Source organism: Sinohyriopsis cumingii, chromosome 15 (assembly GCF_028554795.1).
Source record: "Sinohyriopsis cumingii isolate HCF-2022 chromosome 15, ASM2855479v2, whole genome shotgun sequence".
NCBI classification, from domain to species: domain Eukaryota; kingdom Metazoa; phylum Mollusca; class Bivalvia; order Unionida; family Unionidae; genus Sinohyriopsis; species Sinohyriopsis cumingii.
Window position 1 is genome coordinate 36,254,687 of NC_142975.1, and position 24,959 is coordinate 36,279,645.

General features: G+C 36.8%; 2 protein-coding genes across 3 annotated transcripts in view; both read left to right on the forward strand.

Moving 5' to 3' along the window:
- Nucleotides 1-24,452, forward strand: part of LOC149781608 (cyclic AMP-dependent transcription factor ATF-3-like) — a 32,480-nt gene extending 8,028 nt beyond the window's left edge. For both annotated transcript variants that reach the window (XM_089935654.1, XM_089935655.1), the window contains exons 2-5: nt 18,346-18,446; nt 20,627-20,925; nt 21,702-21,809; nt 22,464-24,452. In XM_089935654.1, the coding sequence (XP_089791780.1) occupies nt 20,635-20,925; nt 21,702-21,809; nt 22,464-22,619 (555 nt within the window). In that variant the 5' untranslated portion in view covers nt 18,346-18,446; nt 20,627-20,634 and the 3' untranslated portion in view covers nt 22,620-24,452. The remainder of the gene's footprint in view (nt 1-18,345; nt 18,447-20,626; nt 20,926-21,701; nt 21,810-22,463) is intronic.
- On the forward strand, nt 3,195-3,854 carry LOC149781609 (uncharacterized). Its single transcript, XM_089934991.1, has one exon. It carries the CDS (start codon nt 3,195-3,197, stop codon nt 3,852-3,854), a length of 660 nt encoding a protein of 219 aa, XP_089791117.1.
- Nucleotides 24,453-24,959: the final 507 nt, after the last annotated feature.

A 24,959-nucleotide genomic window follows, 5' to 3' on the forward strand; every position in this document is an offset into this window, starting at 1 on the left:
CGTCGTAATTTGTAGCTTATATCGTCATTAATAGTATTTGAACATACATACATACATACATGCATACATACATACATACATACATACATACATATTACTCATCCAGTTTAAAGAATGGGATAGAGTGTTACTACATTTAATATTATACATTTTACAAGCTCCGGTGGCCTAGTGGTTAGAGCGTCCGCCTCGGATGCGGGAGGTCGTGGGTTCGATCCAAGTCCGAATCATGCTAAAGACTTATAAACATGGTACTAACAGCTGCCTTGCTACGGCTTCAGCATTAAGAGTTATTGTCAGGATAATGTGACTAAATGGGACATCATGCTACATGCCACATTGCAGACAACGTAGCAATATGACTGAACACTTGTTAAAGCTACGTTAAAAATCAAAATCACACACACACACACAAGCTATTCAAATCCTGTTTCAAGAGCTGAACACTTTGATGAAAATAGTTTCTTTCTTTAAGTTATGAGATATCACGACCTAACTGATTTCGAGTAGAAAAATACACTAACATTTGAACTGGCCGAATTCCTTTCCTATTGTTTGTGTTTTACTTATTTTCTTTCATTTGTTTGTTTCTTTATATCTGTATTCATTTGTTTATACGCCCTGTTGACTCAACAACTGACATTCAACATTTTAAAATATCAAACAATATTAGAAGCTGATATCTTATTCTTATTCTCAATTTATTAGCTTTCATATATATATATATATATATATATATATATATATATATATATATATATATATATATATATATATATATATATATATTGCTACGTGTTTAGGCTCTAATAAACAGTAAAACAATTTAGTAGCTTTCATATATATATATATAACTGTAACAACGTTACTCTTGAAGATATTGGAACGATAAAAAAAATACGTACAGAGTTGTAACAAAGTCAATTTTTACACTTTAGTAAAAAATAACGAATGGGTAGAAGAATCCATATAATTAGAAATTCTGTCGAATGCTAGAGGGAAAGATCGTAAGAATGATCCTCACTGGGGTTCACTTTTATGAAAGATTTCCACGTAACTTCGTTTTTTAAAATATTTCATGGAGAGAAATTTCAACGTCAGTTTTAAACTTTAAAATGGGAGTCTTAACGAGCTACAGTCTTAATATTGGCAACATCTTGTAAGCACTTATTTCTCTCTCTCTCTCTCTTTCTCTCTCTCTCTCTCTCTCTCTCTCTCTCTCTCTCTCTCTCTCATTAGCTACTATATTGTGAGATAGTGTGCAATCTCCAGGTAAAGATACCCTTTATTTCAAGATATACAGTATGGGTAAATATTACTGTTTTTACTTCCTCTATCAGCTGATTTTTGCCATTACTTGCAAGTAAGTAACTATCCATTTATTTTGTATTAATTGAGGGCTATTCCTATTATTTCCGTGCAATGCACATAAAATAACGAAAGCTTCAAGACCAGTGACAATAGGATCTTACGTTCCTTTCCTTTGACAATAGATGATTTCTACACGCTCCAGTTATGTCTGCAAAGACTGTATTCCAAACAGTATAACTCTGCACATTATGTTTGTTTTTGAACTGCATTCGGCTTGATTTGTATCCTTCACTGGTACAAACTATTTAAAATCATCATACGATTTTGATCTCTTCTTGTTTGCATATGATATTTTAACATTTATACTCATTGGCTGTATTTTAAAATCATCATATATATCTCCTGGAAATGGTTGCTTGCAGGGTTAAAAGAATTACAAAATTTTTTTTAATACAAAAATGAAACATGTTGCTGACAAAAGGGTGTGAGAGAAATGAATTAACTTTTACAATATTCAGCAATTAATGAATATGATATGCATAGTTTATAATGAACTTTCAAAATAGGATTAGAATTTACAGCTGAAGATTTTAAAGTTTATTTATTTACGCCTTATCGTTTTTGTCAATGACTGGCTACAAATCATTATGTTTGAGAAACAAATCATAATATATTAAGTTCAAAGGAACAGACTTTAAGAGATTCTTATGTAGATAAATAAAACGAAGAACACCCACCCCCATCAAAGAGAAATCGATTCATTTTTATCTGATTCATCCTCTCTTTACTCTTACCCATACCCAAAGACCAAAACAACGAGATTTGCACTGGCAAGAAATGTAGTCAGCTTCGATAGCCAAGGTTCCAACATGTTCCATTATGTTAACCCTATATACACCTTGGTGGATCAAGCTGATATTTGTGTGCTTCGGATCTGTGAGTTTCATTGGATTAGGCGGTAAGCCATCGCATCGAATCAAAATTAAGTTGTCCAGATTTGAAGACCTTACCTGCATGATCATTGTCCACGGTTGACATTGCCGGGGTGGGGGTGGGAGACAAGCGCTCCACTCATCCAGAAATTTCCCATACGCTTGTGTCTCTGTCAGCTAAAATCCAGTTCCGGCCATCGCGAGTGGCTTAGCTTCAAAATCCAACCGATTAGGATTATGTTTCCACTAACAGGAGAAGGGATAAAGGCGGGCCATTGGCGCTTTAAAACCAGTCTCATCGGGTAGATGAGACTTGTAAACCTTGGATGGTAGCTCATCTAGGAGAAGGAAAACTGCGATTCTAAACCTACGCTGCCTTGCGGTTATACCCACTCACGGGAAAGGTTAAAGGAGCAAACCCCGAGAGAAAATCCGGAGACGGAGTCCCGAAGGCGGTCTGACATCGACTTCAACGTCATTCCGGAATATCCAAGCTGTATCTACATTCGTCGCTCCCTTTGGTCCACTAGCTGTGCGGAGAGGGGGGATCTGCTGAATGGGCAACATCTGATTCTCCATACCACCCTACCCAGCCGTTGTAGCTCCACTGGAGAGGACACTCCAGCGTCGTCGTAAGGCGTCGGCACAACACATGAAGTAGCAGTTTACCGGTTCTAAGTCAAAGCTCGATTGGTGTAGAGCCTGGGTCCAGAGATCGCTTCCGACGGTGGGAGAGATCACCATATCTCACTCGACAACAACCGTCCGCCTCAAGCTGGGCAGCCCGCAGTCAGTAAGGTGCTGCCCGCCATGGCCTACCTGTTTCATTAGGTGCGTGAACCTTAGAGAACCATCTCGACAAGTGGGATACAAAGTTCACACAAAGTACGACTCAAAAGAAGAAATAAGAAGACTTCATCTCTTTGTTTCGCAAGCTTGGATATCAGGACCATGTCTACTGGATTCTCCGCTGACCTTCAGCAGATGGACGACGCACGGAAGACTGCCGTCATAGACAGAGAACTCCCCCGAATGAACGTCAACATTACCTGCCTCCAGGATACCCGACTGGCCGACAGCGGCACCATCAAGAAAGCTAACTACACCTTCTTTTGTCAAGGGAATCCCTCGGATGAACCTAGGCAGCACGGTGTCGGTTTCATTGAACCTCCGTCATCAGGTACTGAAAGAATCTTTGGCCTCCGGTTGTCAACATCCTCAGGCCCAGCCAACATCTTGAGCGTTTACTCCCCCTACCTCTGCTTCACCCACGAGAAGAAAGACACGTTCCATGAAGCTCTGGATCAGGCAATATCCAGTATCCCCATCACTGAAGGCCTCTACCTAATAGGAAATTTCAATGCTAGAGTGGGAGCTGACAACGAGGCCTGGTCCACCTTTATCGGTTCCCGCGAAAGGGGCAAGATCAACGACAATGTTCAGCGACTGCTGAAAATGTGCTCCTCCCACAGCCTATGTGACCAACATATTCTTCAAATGCAAGAAGGTCCACCAGGTTTCATGGAGACCCCCACGTTCCCGCCACTGACAACAGCTAGACTTCGTCATCACCAAGCATGCGGAACTGGCCAGTGTCCTCTTCATCCTTAGCTACTACAGTGTCGACCATTCCCATGTGTCCAGCAAGATTCGAACAATATCCAAGAAGCTGCACCACGCAAAGAAGAAGGGTCGCCTACGCATCGACACCTGATTTACAAGCGACCCAGAGAAAACACAGCAGTTCATCAGCAAACTTTAGGAAGCTCTCACCAAAGCGACACCTGATGACACCATCGACTCCAAGTGTTCCCACCTCAGTGACGCGGTGTACCATTTATCCACCACTGCCTACGGGAAGTTGGAGCGCACAAATGCCGATTGGTATGAGGCCAACTAGGAGAAGATGGAGTCCGTAACTGAGGCGAAGAGGAAAGCCCTCCTGGCATACAAGGCTGCACCTAACCCTAGTACACTACACGCCCTCAGGACTGTCAGGAACAACGCCCAGCAGACCGGCCGCCGCTGAGTTAACACTTACTGACTGAACTTCTGCACCAGTATACAAACAACTGACGAAACTGGGGATGCATGATGCATGTACGAGGGTATCAAGAAGGCGACCTCACCCCCACCTTCAAGACCGCCTTCCTCGAGTCCAAAACCAGCGAAGTCATCAAAAAGCAGGTAAGACAGTTGAAGCGATGGATTGAGCACTATTGCTAGCTGTATGCAGCCCAAAACGTTGTCACTGACACCGCCCTGGACGCCATCCAAGACATGCTAGTCATGGAGGAACAAGACATACCACCAACCCTGGAAGAGCTTGGAAAAGCCATCAAATGCGTCTCCTGTGGGAAGACTCCTGGAAGCGACGGCATTCTGCCTGAAGTCGGGAAATCAGCACTGTTCCAGCTCCTGCCCGTACTCCTCTGCTTCTGCTGAAAACACGGACACATTCCCATGAACATACGTGACGCCAACATCGTCAATTTGTACAAGAACAAAAGAGACCGTAGTGACTTCAAGAACTACCGTGGAATCTCTCTCTTCAGCAGCGTCGGAAAGGCTTCGACCGTGTCGCCTTGGCACGCTTGCAGACCCTTATAATCCACGTCTACCCGAGTCAGAGTGTAGCTTTCGAGCCGGCCGGTCAACTGGAGACATGAACTTCTCACTACACCAGTTGCAGGGGAAGTGTCGAGATCAGCAGATGCCCCTTTACATCGCCTTCATGTGCCTGATGAAGGCGTTTGACCTGGTCAGTCTGAGCGGCCTCTTCAGGCTGCTGAAGAAGATCGGCTGACACACACCCACCCACCAATTGCTCGCTGTCGTCAAGTCGTTCTATGAGAATATGCACAGCACAGTGTGCTTCAATGGCGCAACATCGGAGGACTTCCCAGTTATCAGCGGAGTTAAGCAAAGCTGCATCATTGCTGATAAGCTCTTTGCCATCTTCTTCTTCTTCCCCAGTACGTACTGAAAGACTTCAGCGAGGGGTCTACATCCATACCAGGGCTGACGGCAAGCTATTCATCTTCGCTCGTTTCCGTGCTAGGACTAAAGTCACAGAGGTCCTCATTTGTGACTTGCTCTTCGCCGACGATGCAGCCTTAACATCACACGTGGAACATGGACTTCGGCAGCTCGTATGCCACCTCTCCCACGCTTGTAACAAGTTTGGACTGACCATCAGTTGGAAGAAAACGAACGTCATGGCGCAGGATTCAGACTCCTCTACATCCGTCACCATCGACGGGTACAATTTGGAAGTTGTTGAGAAAATCACATACCTCTGGTCTACCATCTCCTGCTCGCTCTCCACTGATTCTGAGGTGAACAGCAGGATTGCCAAGGCAGCAGTAGTGATAGTCAGACTGCATCCACGGTTCTTGAACAACCTCAACCTCGCTGAAAAAACCAAACTGTGCGTCAACCAGGCCTGCGTCCTCAGCACACTTCCATACTGTAGCTATACATGTACCGTCTATGCGAGACATGAGAAGAAACTCAACAGCTTCCACCTGAGATCCATACGCGCATGCTGCACATCCAGTGGCAGGGCAAGGTATCCACCACAGAGGTTCTGGAACGTACCAACATGAACATGCTGTTCTCCATTCTCAGCGAGTAGCGCATTCTCTGGTTCAGCCACGTCAAGAGAATGAATCCAGGCCGCATTCCCAATGATCTGCTATACGGGGAGCTAGCAGAAGGCGCACGACTGACCGTACCACCACATCTGCGTTACAAAGATATCCAAAAGAAGGAAATGAAGATAACCAACATCAACGTCAGCAACTGAGAGAGCTGTGCTAACAACCGCTCCACCTGACGCCTAGCTGTTAGACAGGCCATTCAAAAACCCGAGGAAGACAGGAAAATAAAACACGCTGAAACGAGAAACATGAAGAAGGCGAAACAACAACTACACCATCCTCTCCCGTGGCCGATCGGAGGCCAACACCTGCATGATCGCGACAAGGGGAACACACTACTTGAATGGATTCATAAATAAGCAATTTTCCACTGCTGGTCCGTGTTGGTTCAAATACCTTTCGCTCAAATACACCTGTAATGCCTTCTTCTTTGGTACGTATTCATGCTTTCTATGTTAAACTTTCAAAGTATCCTTTTGAAGTCAATTGCCTCCACGATGTTGGTTAGATGGCATTACATACTACGGGAGGCGACTCATGAAATCAAATAGATGTCGCTAGGACAAAGCACTAAAATATCTACTCGATCCGCCTAGATGTAAATACGGTTAGCATATGATAACATTGGCTTGCGATGTTGAAATATAGGTATTTGCAGCTTTTAATCATAATGTCATATGGGTTAGAATATTCTTCTTTTCTTTGTTTCCTCGCTTGCTTGATTATTGTAGGGTACGAATTCAAAGTAAAGATGTACAACATTGTCTGCATGATTCTATTTCAAACTATATCCTACGATAGTGATTGAGTCTAAGCAAGCGTACGTGGTGAACTACAGTGTTGCCTAACTGACTGTTTAACCCATTAAACTGTTAAAATTTAAGTATTTGGTTTGATCTCCATGAGTATTAAGATCTACTAAGGTAAAGGAGAAATGTCCCCTGTGAATTCATCAACAAATGAACTTGATAAGAAGAGCATATAAAGCTGGAAATTGCTGCAATTACAGTTACAAAACTTCAGCATATACTTGAAGACGTTCTGAACATTTTCGAGAAAGTTTAGAGATTTTTGATGAAATTATTGTTATTTGTCAATAAATTAACGTTCTTAGACATCATAACGAACTCATCACGTAACTAATGACAGGTAAAACTTCCAACAATTGCAGCGAGGCTTTCGTGCTCTTTCTGCTTTTAAGCCAATTTAAGGCTCGTTCACATCTCTATTAAAGTTATCCAACAAGTTCAGCTGTTATCATATTTTCTATCTTTCAAACTCAATACAAGCATGTACAAAACCAAGGATAATTGTTGCTTAATTGTATGAGAATACAAGTTTTTTTAAAATCATTTACTAGATAGTATGAATCACTTGTTGCCGCTTTCTTCCCTAGTCGATGCTGAAACTGGAAGTTATTTGAGTAATGCCTCGATTGTAATTATTGTCACCAACAGTGTTGCCGGTCACTTTGTTGCAAAACGAAATGTGTCACGTCAAGGAAGATAAACATCAAATAATAGTCATACCACCATCAGTTAATTGGCCAAGTCGCCCTAAATGCATATATATTGGCTACACTTATAAGTCGGCTGATTTGCAGAATATAAGTTGTATGATGTTTACCATTTGTTATTACTCCTCCGTCGTATAATAGTTGATAAAGCAACTGAAATATTTTAAAATCTGAAATCCTTGTAATCTCGTAACCTTTTCATCTCTTTCATTTTACCTATTACTCGGAGTCTGGTCTCTCAAACGTGTCACTCATTAGTCTCTCTATTCGTTCGCGTTCGTTTGCTATTAAAATCCTGGCTGGTATCGAACACGCGGCTTTTGTATCACGAGTCAAATGCTTTACCAAAGGAGCTACCACAGCTCTCCAAGATATACTTTAAGACGCCATATTGTTAAAGGGCAACTATTTAGTGTCTGAACTAAACGAAATAATAGAATGTGTACGAGGCCAGCGCTACAGGAAAGTAAAGAACGCATTATAAATTAATTCGTGTTGGTCTATACCCATAATAGAAAAGTAAACAAAACTTCTAACCAAAGCACATATAGGTGCAGATATTACAAAAACAAATTTTTTACAAAAGTTAAGGTCAATAATATATTCGCTACCTGTAAAGCCTTTACAATGCATTTCGTGAGTTGTGATCATTATTTGTACACGTAATCAGGAAAATGTTTATAAATAAATTTAGATAGTGTGAAACATAATGGTGCTTTAAAAAGCTGTGAAACATGGATATACATTGGAAATCAGGCAATGTTTGTTTCAGCGCTTAATTATTTGATCCTTATATCTGTAGTTTTGTTGTCAATCCTTCATCTTAGTCGTCTTAGAATCGTTTATACATCATAAGGATGCTATTCCAATATTTTAATCGTAATCATCCATAACTTTTGCACACTTTGTGGCATGAAAGTCTGCCGAGTGTTGGGCTTATACAGTGGGGCTCATTTTAACACATCCTTAATTAATTCGTCTTAAATCTTTCATGTAAAGTTTTTCTGATATTCACTTGAATTGTTTTCTATTTCTGTTTCTTGATCCTTTGTCTGTAACGAAAACAAGATACATATCTTTCATGTCTCTCCCTCACTAATGAGTGTCGACTGGGACATTGTTCGGCCTTTTCTGTCAAGTCGATAAAAGAACCTCAGAAACAGTAGTGGGAATACATATAAAATTTATGAAATTGTTGATTCACTTTCGGCGGAGTGTACCACATATTAAAAAGTCGAATATTCCATTTTTAACATTGTCTCCTTTCTCCGCCACACACGTCATGTGAACAAAGTAGTTCCTAACAGTATTGCTAATGGTGGCGAAATACACATTAAATAGCGAAATACACATAAGATTTCTTTCTGGACTTGACAGAAAAGGCACAAGATGTTCCGATTGTTTTGGATGTATGTACCGGGCATCATGTAAGTCTCAAAAAGTGAAATGTTTGATAATATGTTGTAGTCAGAAGGTACAAGTGTGCTTACCTTGTACACAACCCGCTGTAATAGCAAACAAATATAAATGCATGTACTGGAACACTGTGTACATCAAATAATGCTTGCAATATTAAACTTCAGTAGGATTCAACTCTGCATTTATTCGAATTCTCTGTACGTCCATATCAGTAGATGCACTTGAATTTTGTGTGCGTCAGTAAATTAATGTAATATTTAATTTCAGTAGGATTTTCCCATTGTAGAATTTGCATCTTCCTGATTTCATGTAAGTTTCACTAATATAGTATGCGAATACATAGATAATAAAGTACAACTATGCAGTATAGGAAATTATGTATGAAAACGATTGTGCTTTCATTAAAATGTCATATTTTTATGGTCAATATAAATGTCGTATTTGCAATCACTTTAACAATCAGACATGATGATGGTGTTGATGATGATGATGATGATGATAATGAATAATAATAATAATATTATTATTATTATTATTATTAGTAGCAGTAGTAGTATTGACCGTCATAGCCTCGTCAGTCAGAAACCTATCTCATTGAGCTTTATAAATTTTGCACAATAAGAATGTGGTACAAAATGTCTTAAAGCATTGAGATCAAGAAAATATATATTTCTAACATATTCAGATCAACAGATTTACGGAAATTATATCTCGCTTAGAAGTGAGTATCCGGTTGTAATTCTTTATATGTGTGCCCCTCGCAAGCTTCCAACTGGTAACATTTGAGGTGCTCCCCCATCCCCCACCCCGCCCATGGCAGAAAGTTTACAAGAATTTTATATGTTTGTGACTTTATCCGGTATCCGATCCAAATAAAACAGGTTATTTTCATGACATCTCCCTTTTCTGTTGAATTCGGTTTTTTAAAGTATTCCTTTCGGTCCTTTTCTGATTTTCATTGAGAGATCACACGCGATTTTTCGTGAAATCGGCAGTATTACACAGGGGGGTATTTTTTTTCTTTTTTTCTAATCATGTGGAGTCTTATGGTCCCTAACCCTGTATGCCACACATCGTGCAAGTGTTTCATTAACATATTCTGCTTTTTTAGGATTTAATCCCTGCGCATGCCTTCCATACTTCTTTCCAGTTAACTTGTCTGTTCCTTTCTTCCACGTTAATGGTGGTGTACCTGCTGAGGTCTTTTCTAATCAAGTTGTGTATTTCTTTATCATAACTTACCTCCCACCGTAGTTGTTTTGTCCCTATAATTTAGTAAGACTTGCTTTATATTGTGGTACCTTCTCGGTGCCGCTAGTTGTTTAACTAATACATGCATACATACATACATATATATATATATATATATATATATATATATATATATATATATATATATATATATATATATATATATATATATATATATATATATATATATAGTTGAGGGACCCCGAGTGGAGGAGTGTTCTAAAGCGCTCACCGCTACGGATCACTGCCATCTCACCTCTGTCTGCATGGGTTCGAGACACGGGGTCGGCCAATGTGGGTATGTGAGAAAGTTTGCCAATAGCTTTCTCGTGGGTAGGTGGTTCTTTCCCTTGTTCTTCCTCCACCATTAATACTGGCCGCCATATAGTTGTAATTCAATATTCGCTATCCGGATGTCAAACGCAAATGAGACTTTTTGGCCTTCTAAGCAAAGTTCGATGCATTAATGCGTCCCTAGACTGCAACTCTACTAGATTACATATAGCTCAAATGAACCTAAACCTAGAGGAGAATGATGAATTACAAACAGAAATAAGGAAATTGATTGAACAAGTAAGAAAAGACAGTATACCCCAGGATAAATATGTACTCAACTGAGAAGTGCTAGAAAACCCTAAAGAAACAGGAAGTTCTGTAATGACAACTAATGCAGAGTAAGCAGAGAAAGAGCCATAAGAAATAACGTACAACACAAGATTCTCCAACATTGACGTTACAGCCATAATGGTGGATGATAACTCTCAGAAAAGTCAAGAGTGGGACAAAGATTTAAGCCCGAACAAAACGGGTAGATTGCTAACCCCTAGCAAGGAAGAGCACATACTGCTTAAAAACAGATTTAATGTGCTGACAGAGGAGGAGAGCTCACTGTATGGTGAGCCCCGTTCAGTAGAAACAGGGCCGGTGGACCTCATTGGACTAAAGCCATTAACGCCAACACCGATGACTAAAATAAGATTCAAAAAAGAAAAAATGGTACAATCTCTATTCAGCTCCTAGCAGGCAGTGATAATACACTGCCGGAGGACAAAGACTCACAAAACACACAAAGCGAAGGATGACAACAGTTGTAAGAAAAGATGGCGGATAAACCTCAAAATGAGACAAAAGGACAGGACACGGAAAGCGACACGGAAAGTGCAAATAGACAAGGACAAAGGAAGTGAAAGCGAAGAAGAGGACGAAGACAATACTAAAGTTGACATGGAAATAGAAGAAACGGAACTGCAAGACAGAGAACACAGAGACAGATAACAAAGACGAACTAAACGATAATTCTAACAGTAGAAATAATGGTGGGGCTGCGTGGGCGGTGCCCCCGGCAAAATAGACAGTAGGCCTACAAACAAAAAAATCATTAAATTGTTAATAGTCATAATCATACACTTATAAACATTAGTAAGGAATAGTATCGGGAGATGCGGGAACCTGGTGTGGAAAATAATGGAAGGAAAAAACTTCAGTTTAGCTTCAATAAATACAAATGGACTTGATAGGGATAAAATATTTAAATTAATTAAATAAACTGAATATGATATCATTTTAGTACTCGAAACTCATAATAAGTTTTCAAAAGAACTAGCAGCAATGATAGAAGATAAACTGAATGCTATAGTGATTCTTAATAATTACAAAAAGGATGATACGAGAGGGGTCGGGGTGGCAACAATAAACAGAAATATAAGGTATTTAAATTGAGATACTGTAAATGAAAAGGTATTTTTTGTAGGGAGAATGCCACATAGATTAGTATCAAATTTTCATATAATAAATGTTTATTTTCCAGCAAATAAATATGTAAAAAAGCAAGTTTTAATGGATAATATGCATAAATACCTAAATAATAACTCAATGGAAAACTTAATAGTGGGAGGTGATTTTAACTGGGTTGGAGCAAATAACGATAGAACATTAGAACTCACACCACATGATATAATTTTTAAACAAGAAATGTAAAATCTTTTATAAAGGCATAAGTTGATATATATAAGAAGAAAAATATTATTAGAAGGAAATACATTGATGAATATAATGATAAACAAGCCAGTAGGCTGGATACATTTTATGAAACCAATTATGGAGAGGATATCTATAAAGTGCTGAAATAACAGAAGATTAAAAATCGGATCATAAGTTAATAAATATAGAAATTTGTTTAAAAAATATGGTTAAATGGGGAAAGGGGGTATGAAAAATCAATAATATAATGTTAGAGGAAAATGAATTTATAGAGACAATTAATAAAGAAACTGGATAATTCATCAAACGAGGAAACAGAGACATTGTTAGAAAATGGGATAGTTTAAAAAATATATTTCAGAATATTGCCAAGAAGTTTTCGAGAAAAGAAGAGAACTGCAGAAAATGGAGGAGGAGGAAATTTAAAAAAAAAACTACTAGGGAAAACAAATGCATAGGAAAATAAAAGCAAACTAAGAGAAAGATTCAATAAAATTTTAGAAGAAGAAAATAAAGGAAGGGAAATAAGGACAGGGAAGTTTACAAAGTTCTATCAAAAAGCAGAAGGATTGTATAGGCAAGCAGATCTGAGAATGGGTGGGGAAAATCATCTAGAACAATTAAGGAATAACAACAAAATGTTAACAGAGAAAACGGAAATCAAGGATCACATTAGAGAATATTATACTGGATTATATAAAACTCAAAATATTGATACAAAAATCATAAATGAATATTTAAATGGAATAAGATGTGAGAGAATATCGTCAAAACATAGAGACAAATGTGCCGAGTTCAAAAGAAGAAATACAGAATACAAAGAAACAACTACCGAAAGGGAAACCCCAGACAGAGGCGTACTCACTGCGGAATTCTATCAAACATTCCAAGGTGAGTTATCGCCGATCTTTGAATCATTGTACAGTAATATATTTTTAAAATAATGAAACAATGTCGCCGTCAATGAGGGAGGGGTTCATCACATTAATCTACAAAGGAAAGCGAGATAGGGCAGACTTCAAAAATTGGAGGCCCATCTTCCTCCTAGACATATATTATAAGATTATATGTAGAATCCTAGCAAATAGAGTAAAGATGGGAATGTATAACATAATAAATATAAACCAAACATGTGGGGCAAAAGGGAGGGATATTCAAGATAATATATTAAGCATAAAAACAGTGATATATTTTATACAGGAAACATGTCAGAAGGGTCCCATGGTTTTTGTCGACCAAGAAAAGGCTTTTAATGAATTGGAATATAACTACGTACAGAACGTTCTAGAAAAATTGGGATTTGGAAATTATTTCCGAAGATGGACTAAAATCCTGTACAAAACGATAACTTTAAGAGTACTGGTAAATGGTGCAATCACGGAGAAATTTGAGATACAGAGGTCAGTGAGGCAACGATGCCCACTGTCAATGCTATTATACGTGATATCAATTGAAAACCTAAGTACAAATATAAGGAAAAACCAAAACATTGAGGTGATAAAAATTCCCAATTTAAAAGAAGAAGTCAAAATGCTTCAACGTGCAGATGATTGTGCTAACTTCATACGGGATCCAATATCCTTTAAGCACCTGGTAAAATAATCTGAGCATTTAGGAAACGCTTTCGAGGCAAAAATAAATCATGATAAAACTGAGATACTAAAAATAGGAAACTGGCGGGAAAATCATCCTGAACTCCCCCATCCTATCTGATATAAGATCACGTAAAAAGCATTAGGAGTTTTTTATGGAAAAGAAGACGAGTTGGAACACTACAAGAACATAATAAAGAAAATCAAAGAAAACACTAGTATCTGGGCACTTACGCCTCTTTGCATAATGGAGCGGGCATAAGTGGCCAGGACATATTTGTGCTCAAACATAAACTACATACTAAAATCAATAGATATTGAAAACAAGAAACTAAATAAACTAGACAACGAAATTATTAAATATATATGGTGATACAAGACACGCTATATAAAGAAGAAAACCTTATATATGGCGAACAAATGGGGGGGGGGACTAGCATTACCCAGCCCAATACTATTGAAATGTACCAACAATATAAATAGAATAAAAAGAATAAATACCGAATCTAAAACATTATGGGATGCCCTGTACGTATACTGGTATGGGTTTGCAATCAGAAATAGATAAGATATATACAAAAATAAAACCCTAGCAAAACCACTGGAAGTACCCAGAAAATTTAAGAACATCAAATAGCTTTTCGTTAAATATAGAGACAGAAGAAACTTATGGGGAGTGGATATATATAAGACTTATGAACGGTTGAGGGAGGATATAAGAAAAAAGTATGCGGAGCAAAGCTGAGCAGGAAAATTGGGATGTAAATTAGGACAGGGCATTGGAGCACTGATCAAACATAAGATCGCTAAAGATGCAAAGCCTTATATTTAAATATATGCACAACTCATGGCTAACAGGGGAAGTAGCCATGATAATGCATATGATTAAAGTAATGCCAAAATGTCCGATGTGCAAGACAGTAAATTTCACAAAAGTACATGCAATAGTGAAATGTAAAAAAGAACAACCTGAAAGAATTAACTTAATCACGGAAATATGTAAAATAGAGAGGTACCGGACTAATAATATTGTTATCAAGAAGTGACCTGATAAACAAGATATCATAACTATGGGGGTAAGATGGGGGATGACTTCGGTTTACAGCCTATTAATACTAAGTGTGTATTAATTATTGTATAAGTTGTAATCATTAAACTGAAACTAAATAATGTGGGATGATTAAACTTGCAAAGGACACTGTGTTGACATTTAAGAGCTTGTTTATTAAGTGTTGACACTTAAGCTTACAATTCACTAGCTATACTCTGGATATAACAGGCATGGAAACTTTGAGTGGGATGCCAGGAACTTGACAAGATATTTATGATAAAGGGCTAGTTAACAGATATCACTTAATCAACAAAAGAGAACATATTTTGAGGACTTGAGAAATTATGTAGATTTCAAATGGAAAATCTTAGACGTCTTAGGATAATTCAGTCTTAGAAAGGAATATTTGTACTTTACATATTAGCATACGCGAGTAAATATCTAAAACACGACACTAGTTAAATCGACATTTCTTTCAACATTGCGTCACGAACAATAGCATACTGTTATTACCAATAATTTCGTAACAAGATTACTAGGGAATATCCGAACATTAGTTGCTAATGGAAACTATTGAAGTACCAGTATGAAAAGGAATCGACGTACGTATCACCCTAACAAAATACCGTTGTTTTTCCCGTGCACTATTTCTCTATCTATCTTACTCATTCTCTCTCTCTCTCTCTCTCTCTCTCTCTCTCTCTCTCTCTCTCTCTCTCTCTCTATATATATATATATATATATATATATATATATATATATATCTTTGTTTATTTATATGGTGGGGAAGGAAATTAATCTTTCAATAAATATTCCTGATTTGATAAATGCGATATTTTAAAGGACAGATGGGAGACATTACTAATTTTCCAAGAAAAGCAATACATTTGTTCTCTTAACATCGTTCCCTTGGTCCCCTAAATCGTTTGCCAGGAAGTTCAAAAGAAACCATGTCAAACTTGAAAAGGAATACAACCGCATTACAATTGTAAAGAACAATTCAAACAAAGAGGTAAAAAAAAATTGGTAAATCTGCCAGGTGGTGCTTTGAAACATAGTTGGCTAAAATTGAACAGGATATATTAGTTTCGAGTTATTATATTCGGCGAGAAATAAAGAAAATCAAGCGGGGCAACATAAATAGCTAGAAAACTAATACCTTTTACATTTATGTTCACTAAAAAGATTGTTAATGTTCACACGTGGGATTTTTTATCTGCATGCAATGCTGTCTACGTAGGTAAAGCGCGTAATCTCTTTGCCTACAACTAACAGGATGTAACACTGTTAAGGTAGGTTATCGCGTACGTCTTCAGTGCTTACAAGCTATATTTTCTCACCGGCATTATGCCTTCCAAATAGATTGTCCGACAGTGTCGTGGAATTGAATGTTGACTCTCGATGAATTGTTAGTATCTCGAGTGTTTAACCGATTTACTGGAGCTGGTATTCATCTTTAAATGTATTATTGCCTATAATCCGCTATCTCGCTCCTTCTCTCTCTCTCCCTGTCTCTCATTCTGTCTCTATCTCCCTCCCTCCCTCTCTCTCTCTCTCTCTCTCTCTCTCTCTCTCTCTCTCTCATTCTGTCTCTCTCTCTCTCTCTCTCTCTCTCTTTCTCTCCTCACTGATAGAGAATATACATACTTATTACACAGTAGGGTTTATTCCAACGGATGTTTATTAGGGATTTACCAGAGTTTATGAATGTATCACGCACAACCCCTCCCCCGCCGTGATCCAAAGGGGGACGAATGGACAGGCCTGGCTTCTGAATAGAGGATATGGACAAGATCTACTAAATACAGAATAAGGGGAAGACCAACACTCTATCTAGGAATTGCACACAGCTATCTTTACTCAATGACCTTTATTTGTACTTGTCAAATAGCATTAAACATTTCCTTACACACAAAGAAAAGTCCACTTCTTTGATACTTCACATTGTTTGCACATTCTAAAACAATGTTAAGCGCTGGACGGCATTTTTAGAACTGTACACTTCAGTCTTTTGTAATACATCTGTAGAGCTTGACCAGGTTACGGATATTGAAATGTCCCTGAAATGACCTTAGGAAATGAAGTAATCCTTTTCTGTACCGGGCTTTTTCCGCTAATACGATTGTCTTGAATGAACAATAAAAAGATTAATATGGTATAAGTTATACTATTGGACCATACCGAAAGCTATTCTGAACAGTCAGATGGAGTCTACTCTATAATGGAACTAGAGGATAGAGTGCAAAACTCTGATTAGTTGACGAGGCTCTCACTTTCAGCCCTTGGCGCACAGAAATGAAAATATCAGGACCACATAGCACTGTCCACATGCATCAGTATTGTACTGATATAGATTGCTACGTCAAAATTATAACAGTGCTTTCTTCTAAGTCCATAGTGTAGTTTTTAATCCTGCCATGCGCATTTTATTCATGTAACCGTTCTCGAAATACGATGAATTATAAAACTATAGGAATACTTGTTATCAATTAATTTGCCTGCTAGACTACTAATATATAATACAGCAATTTATTAATTGATTTATTCAATGTCTGAATGATTGATTTGATTGTTGTTTGATAAGTTGGTTGGTCAATTTGTCTATCATTTTTCTATCTTTCTTTCTTTCTTCTTTCTTTCTTTTCGTTCTTTCTTGCTTTCTTTCTTTTTCCTTTCTTTCTTTCTTAAATTTATAATAATTTTAATAAACTTGGGCACTTTACCCATTTTGAGATTTCTATAGTCGAAGTAAATGGAAACTGAAATATTCCAATCGTTAAATTAAATAATCATGTGTTTGTACCATTGTGACAATTGCCGAGCGAATGATATGTTAGTTGTATATACAGTTCTGGTTCTGTGGAGCAAAAACATAAGTACCATAGAAAGTTGAAAATTAAAAGAGTATCTAGGTCAACTTAAAAACAATCAAACAATCTAAGAAAGACGAGAGGAAATAGGAAATGAATGATAATGTGCTGACCTCGCCCTTCAGCTGAGCCCTTCTCAATGACAAACTAAATAATAATGTCGCGTGACTCATCCGATTAAAACAGATAATTGTGATGAACAATACTCTTTTGACTCTTTTTACTTGGAACTAATCAGATTAAATCAAAGATTAATTTAGTGGGTTTAGTCATTGTTTAGAGTTTGAATAACTCGTATGACGTAAACTCTTTCATGAATGGGGATATTTGTAATAATTTACTGATATATTAGGGTCAGTTGTATATACTTGGGCAGTTCAGTGTGAACAGTTATATATACTTGGACTGAGTCCTTTCGTTTCTTAATAAGGAACATATATTTTTTTTATTTAGTTGTGGACATCTGTATAGTGAAGATAGAAAAGAAGTTAGGTATAATCCACGTGTTTATTTACACGGACAAAGAGGAGTTGCTAGCTGGTATGAATTTTGGATTAATATGTTCAGTTTTGCCCGTCAAAACCCATACCCTTTCATTGTCTCTCTAGAAATGGTGTGATGCCACCAATATCGTCACCGTAATTGTTGCATAACATCTACAAAACAATACTGGACTTGTTGTATATACTGTATATTATACCACATATATATTTGTTTTAAATCCAAAACAAAATTCAAAGAAGGTTGTATTTTATTCACAGGTGCTGCAGAGTGTTCATTTTTATGTAGCACTTCACTGGACAGATGAAAATAGTGTTAAATCAATGAGCACACATCGGACAAAGAAGAATAAAAGTAAAATGTAAGTAAAAAGACCAGACTGCAAAACAGACATTTTAAGTCCGTCTAGTAAGGCTTATACAGGTGGTCCTCGAATTCAGGCCAGAAAGCATACTTAGTGCAAAAAGAGTTGCATATGTTTCTAGATATGTATATATTTATTGTTATTTTAATATGTGTATTCAGTCTTAACCGTTTCATCGTTCTGGATTGCTTTTCTGTGATGAATAGAGCGCTATCCTTGTCACACTTTGTATTTCTATTATCTGTACGTAGTTCAGACAGTAATTCACAACAGCAATAAACACTTGGTGCTTTGTCGGCAAAAATCTGATTCACGCGAACTTAGACCTATTAGAAAAAAACCCGAAAACAAAACAAAACACAAAAAAAAAACAACCAGGTGAATGTTACAATAAATCCTATGAGATCAATTTTATAAATTTATTCATCTAGATTTTGACTTTTTAAGCATAAATCCAAAGAGTGTTTATGTTGACAAAAATATAGATAGAGACATAAAAAAACCAGAGAGAGTGAATGAGAGTATAAACTATGTACACACCACACATATATAATATTGATCGTAATGCTACATGTTAAATAATTATTATTTAAGGGGCCAGGGGCCAGATTTTATGTACAAATTTAATATCGCTTCCACCTGCCTGATATAAAAAGTCATAAAAAAATAATACATCAGTGAGGTAAAAAAGGTCAATATTTTTGGATAGGTATTATGAAGCACATCATAATCATATCACACACTTGACCTGACAAGTCTAGTGAAGTTCTTAGAATAAAATGTTTATTCACCCCAACCCCTATTGTATGCATGCATTGTTCACATCCGAAGGTAATTTTTGACAGCATGTCGTGCTCACTGTGCAAACGCAAGCCCTTTCCCTGGGTGATACTTTTGAAAAACATTGTCTACTAAAGCGTTTGACACAATTCAGAATAGTTGTCATCCAAGCCGTTATTGAGATATTCTAATTGCCTTGAACTCAGTTGTCTACTGCTATGGTTGGCGGGCCCCAAGTGGCCGAGTGGTCTAAAGCGCTCACCGTTCCGGATCATTGCCATCTCACCTCTGTCTGCGTGGGTTCAAGTCCAAGGCTCGGCTAGCGTGGGTACGTGGGAAAGGCTGCCAGTAGCTTCTCGTGGGTCAGTGGTTTTTCCCTGGGTTTTCCAGGGTTCTTCTTCCACCAGTTATACTGGCCGCCATGTATAGCCTATCTTGTGCTGAAAAATGGCGTTAAACCCTAGAACAACCAACTAGCTATGGTTGGCTAGCTCTGCTTTCCAGCCGACCATTGGTATTTCAGTTGTTACATAATGTGCAGTGACTATGGGAGGTAGACATGCCTCACATCGGTTTCAAGAACAACACAAGCCTGAAACACCTGGTCACAAATATACCCATCTCTTTAATTATTACACAATAATAGCTCAAAATCCCACACCATACCCTTAACTTAAGAAATTTGCCATGGGCCAATATGCGAAACTGCCCGCTGCCACCAAAAGTGCCTGTGAAAAGAGATGGACTCAGGCACACCCTCCTGTAATTTTTGTTTCCTTGTTTTTCCATTAGTTTAATTGATTTCAGGTTTTAGCTACAGATGAGATTCAGTATCAAAGTTCCGTTATATATATATATATATATATATATATATATATATATATATATATATATATATATATATATATATATATATATATATATATATATATATATAGGCTATACATCGCGGCCAGTATTAATGGAAGAGGAAGAACCCGGGAAAACCCCGGAAAGAACCACCGACCCACGAGAAGTTACCGCCAAGCTTTCTCACATACCCACACTAGCCGAGCCCGTGTCTCGAACCCGTGCAGGCAGAGGTGAGATGGCAGTGATCCGTAACGGTGAGCGCTTTAGAACACTCCGCCACTCGGGGTCCCTGAAATCAGTGTACTACTACAACTATTAGTACTAATAGTAATAATCATAATAATAATTACGAAAATAACAACAACAACAATAATAATAATACATTAATAATAAATTAATAATAATAATAATACTAACAATAATAATAATTACAATTATCATCATCATTATTATTATTATTATTATTATTATTATTATTATTATTATTATTATCTTACTGATTGTTTCGTGGATGAATTGACGCATATAATATCTCTTTATTTCAGTCTGAACTATGTACGAACGATCTAATTCCGTTTTCAATGTGACTCTTTGTATGGACGGTAGGGCTGATTGCGAAGCATCGGCAGCAAGTGCACTGCCTTCAGCGTGGTACGAATTCCCCGAGTTTTCGGGGTTCAGCACTATTGATCCCCGTCTAAATCTCGCAGCAGTCAAGGCGATAGAAAGCATCAATATGTTGCCAATTATAAAAGAGGAATTAAAAAACAAAATTCAGTTTAAGAGGATGACAGGGGGAAGAGAAGAACTGATGGTTGATTTCACTGAAAAGCCCAAAGCTGAGGTACCTCAACTTTTGTACAATGTTAATCAAATAATTATTCTGATTACGATATTATGTTATTTTATGTTTCCGTTCTTTTTAGCTTTTAGTTACAAACTTGCCTATGCACTGCACATTTAATGACTGTTTTAAGTTTTGATACCAATTTCTAATAAGAACATTTACCTATATCAACAGATCAATTCGTTCAGCATTTTACATCATCTGATATAATAGTCCGAAAAACCCCAACTATGAATTTTCAAACATAACGGGACCGCATTTCTAAAATACATTGTCCATAGAGCATGAATATACAGCAGTAGTAATCGAAATACATTCTGACACAATCACACAGTTGTGCCTTGAGCTTCTGTGGGGTGTATATGGGTTCAGTTTCAATTTTCTCCATTATTGTCAGAGTTTTCAACATTGTTTACAATCTCTTTTAAATGAAGGGTTTAAGGACAAGTTCGCACAAGTAATGTCGACCAGAGCCGGTCTTTGGCCGATTGTTCCGATTTGGACCAATCGGGCAAAGCGCTCACAGGGGCCATGAGCGTTATGAATTTGTAAAACTAAAGCGATGGAAGAAAATTTTAAATTTAATATCATATAAAACTTGTTTAAAAGTTTATTTCTAAATCCCGTGATCAGAGGGGGCCCCGCGCGTAAATCAAGGGGGCTCAGCCAAAAGGATCCAAATCGGGACCAGCGTTTTCTAAGTCCGTTCCTCATGTGGACATATATAAATATTTTATTTGAATAGTTGATATTAGTATTAATCTTATTATCAGTTGACAGCCGAAGAAAAGGAGAAGGTTCAAAGGAGACGAGAACAGAACAGAATGGCGGCAAGAAGATTCCGCGAGAAGCAGAATACACTGGGTACGCAACTGCAGAAGGTAAGCTTTTGCACTTAAAATTTTAAAAAAAAAACAAACAAAAAAAACAACAAAGTAAAAAAAACAAACAAACAAAAAAAAAACAGAAAAAAGCCAGATAGGTTTTCTTGGATATTCTTTGTAGTGTCTTTAATGGACATAAGGAAAAGAAAAGCAGGTAACGTAAACTCCAATTTGGGTATGATCCAAATTTGTAAGAGAAAGATTTGTTGAAATATGCACGCCGACTAGGATTGGAGAAACAAAGCTCGAGATTAAGCAAGTTAAGCAGAAATTTACCTCTATAGACAAATGCTTGAAATGTAAGATTTAGCTTGAACAAACGCTATAGAATGAAAGATGAAACACTTTTAGAATATTCAAAAATTATTGTATTGGGGTAAAGTAGAGGAAATAAATACCATTAACTATACAGTAGCGATTACGTATAAAGTAATCGGATTCGTATATATAAATTTCCTTCTCGTGTTTTGATGACTGCCGAAAGACCATTTGCTAACAGTGCATAATCCTGATGCTTCTGATTGTGTCTGTGCTGATGCTGCTGATTTTATTATTATTATTATTATTATTATTATTAATAGCAGTAGTAATAGCATATAATCCAATATATATATACAATTTATTTATTCATATTTACACCATTCCTTTCAGAAGACACAGGAACTTGAATCTAACAACACATCCTTGAAAAATCAAATACGAGAGCTAAGGAAAGAAAAGGAAATTCTTTGGAGGCAGCTTCAGTCACACCTGTCTGTTTGTCCTAACGTCACTGGCCCCTATATGCAGCCAAGTTTCCCATCGTGACGGTAGTAAAAGCCGATTTACAGTTGTATGAGGACCCTTAGAGAGATAAGGCATTCTGGACCAAGTATTGTTTTGTTCTCCATTGTATAATTACTCAGGTTAACTCAGTCGGTATACAGGGTCCCATTTAAACGAGCGATCCGACAAAATATTCCTCCGGATCCGTCACTGAGACGCAACTATTGAACAAAAGAGGACAAAATATGAGGTTCATACGGTTGACATTTTTGTACATTGTTGCTTTTTTCGTACGTGAGATTAAAAACAAATAATATGGTAGTCCTAAAGATAGCGTTTCCATGCCATATATATAACTTAAGGATATGAAAGAGATGTTGTTGTACTTTATTTAATGCCGATTATGTGGCATGATATTTTTAAAGGATTAAACGTGATATAATAGAGTAAAATCCCTTACATTTTCTATACACATGTATATTTTACTAAAGCTTTGTACTGGTATATAGTAAGATCTACAGGAACATACGGGTGACGTTTTTTAATATTTAGATATGTTGTTTATGAAGCTATTCGTAGCATGATATTTATTTTTGTAACATGTTGTCTTTAATGAGTTTATATGGCTTACATTTTGTTGAGACATTGTTGACTGATGTTTGATATAGTAATCAATTTGGCGTTGGTATGTCTTTCCGTCTTTACTTCAGTCAATACCGCAATGTTAGGATAGAGCGTCTCGACAAGAAGTGATTTTCTTGTTGATCTGTGTTTTACGATATACATAAATCCTATAACTTTCTATACAGACAATTGCTGTTTCAGTTCTTGTTTTCTTTTAACTTTTATAAGATGTACGATCCACGTGGTTTAACTTTTGGTATATTTTATTTGATAATAAATGTCCTAATGTCCAAACGCAATGAAAAATTAATAATTTTTGTTTTGTTTTATAAATTTAGGTGTACTCAGATAATATAAAACCATGAGAATATTTTTATTTGCACTTCTGATTGCGTGTGATCTTTATGTATGTATGTATGTATGTATGTATGTAGGTATGTATGTATGTATGTATGTATGTATGTACGTATGTATGTTACATGTAATAATTCGATGATTTAACATATTCACGAGTATTTTCATGGTAAAAATATAATATATAACATGACGTAATAGGTCATTTTCTTATAGTTCATTTTGCATATCATGAATTGAAATTTAGAAAGATTTCATTACTAACGTGAAACACTGGTTCAGTTTGTTTTGTTTTTTGTTACATCAAATTTTCAGGAAAATAACTTTCAATTAACCCTTTAATTTGCTGGTGTCTCTAGTATTCAGGAATGTCTGTTGTATTATAATAATACTGTGTTGTCTGTGCAGTGTTCTGCTTGCTTGGAATCCATTGTATGATGCATGAAAAGGTGAGAAGAGTCGATAATGTTTCTACTTTTTCAATATAGTTAAACGTATGCGATGATATGGAAATGTATTGGGAATTTTGTTGTTTTTATATAACGGCCTGTTTGATACGAAAGGGATGTCATTATGACCTCTATCGTTTGTAATTATTGTCAATTATTCAACACACTTGTTTTAATTTTATTGATGTCTTGTTATATTAACATAATGTTTTCCTTTTCTCCTAAAGCTGATAATAGAATATCGTTCAAAGCGAGGTTGAAAACCACAATCTTATGTGGCCCCGGATGTTCGAAAACACATGATATGATTGTTTATTGGTTTGTTTCCTTTGACAGTTTTAAGAAGTTAATTCTTAAATTTAGAGTATATGATAAAGTTGCACGTTTTCTCTAGTATTTCAAACCATTTTACATTATTTTTGTAATTACATTAAACTTTTAAAATCTGGGCCAAAATAATTTGTGTTGTTTCTGTATATATATATATATATATATATATATATATATATATATATATATATATATATATATATATATATATATATATATATATACAATGTTCCAGGTCATTCTAGAATTTCCAGTTTCTAACTGATACTCATGCAAACAGGTTTTAATCATCCCACGCATCCGACTTTGATGTCTAAAGATCCATACTATTTGTATCAACGTCATTTGGTAGGTGTTAACTAATCTCATTAGTCTGCATTCCTTCATCTGAGGAGGCAATTTAAATAGCCTTTGTCTAATCTTCTGTTTACCTTCAATGATTAAAGACAACATAATCCGACACAATAACATCAGTAATAGTTGCAGCGCACTCACCCCCACTCCCGTCGTAATGCGTGTCGTTGATTTGAAACTGGATAAAGGACATCAGCTCCTATTCAGGCCTTGGAAACCTTAGTAGACAGGTACGTCATATTTAGTCATGTTCTCATACAGTAATAAAAAT

Coding starts and splice junctions, on each gene's coding strand:
- LOC149781609 (XM_089934991.1), top strand. CDS start 3,195: ATGTCTACTGGATTCTCCGCTGACCTTCAGCAGATGGACGACGCACGG.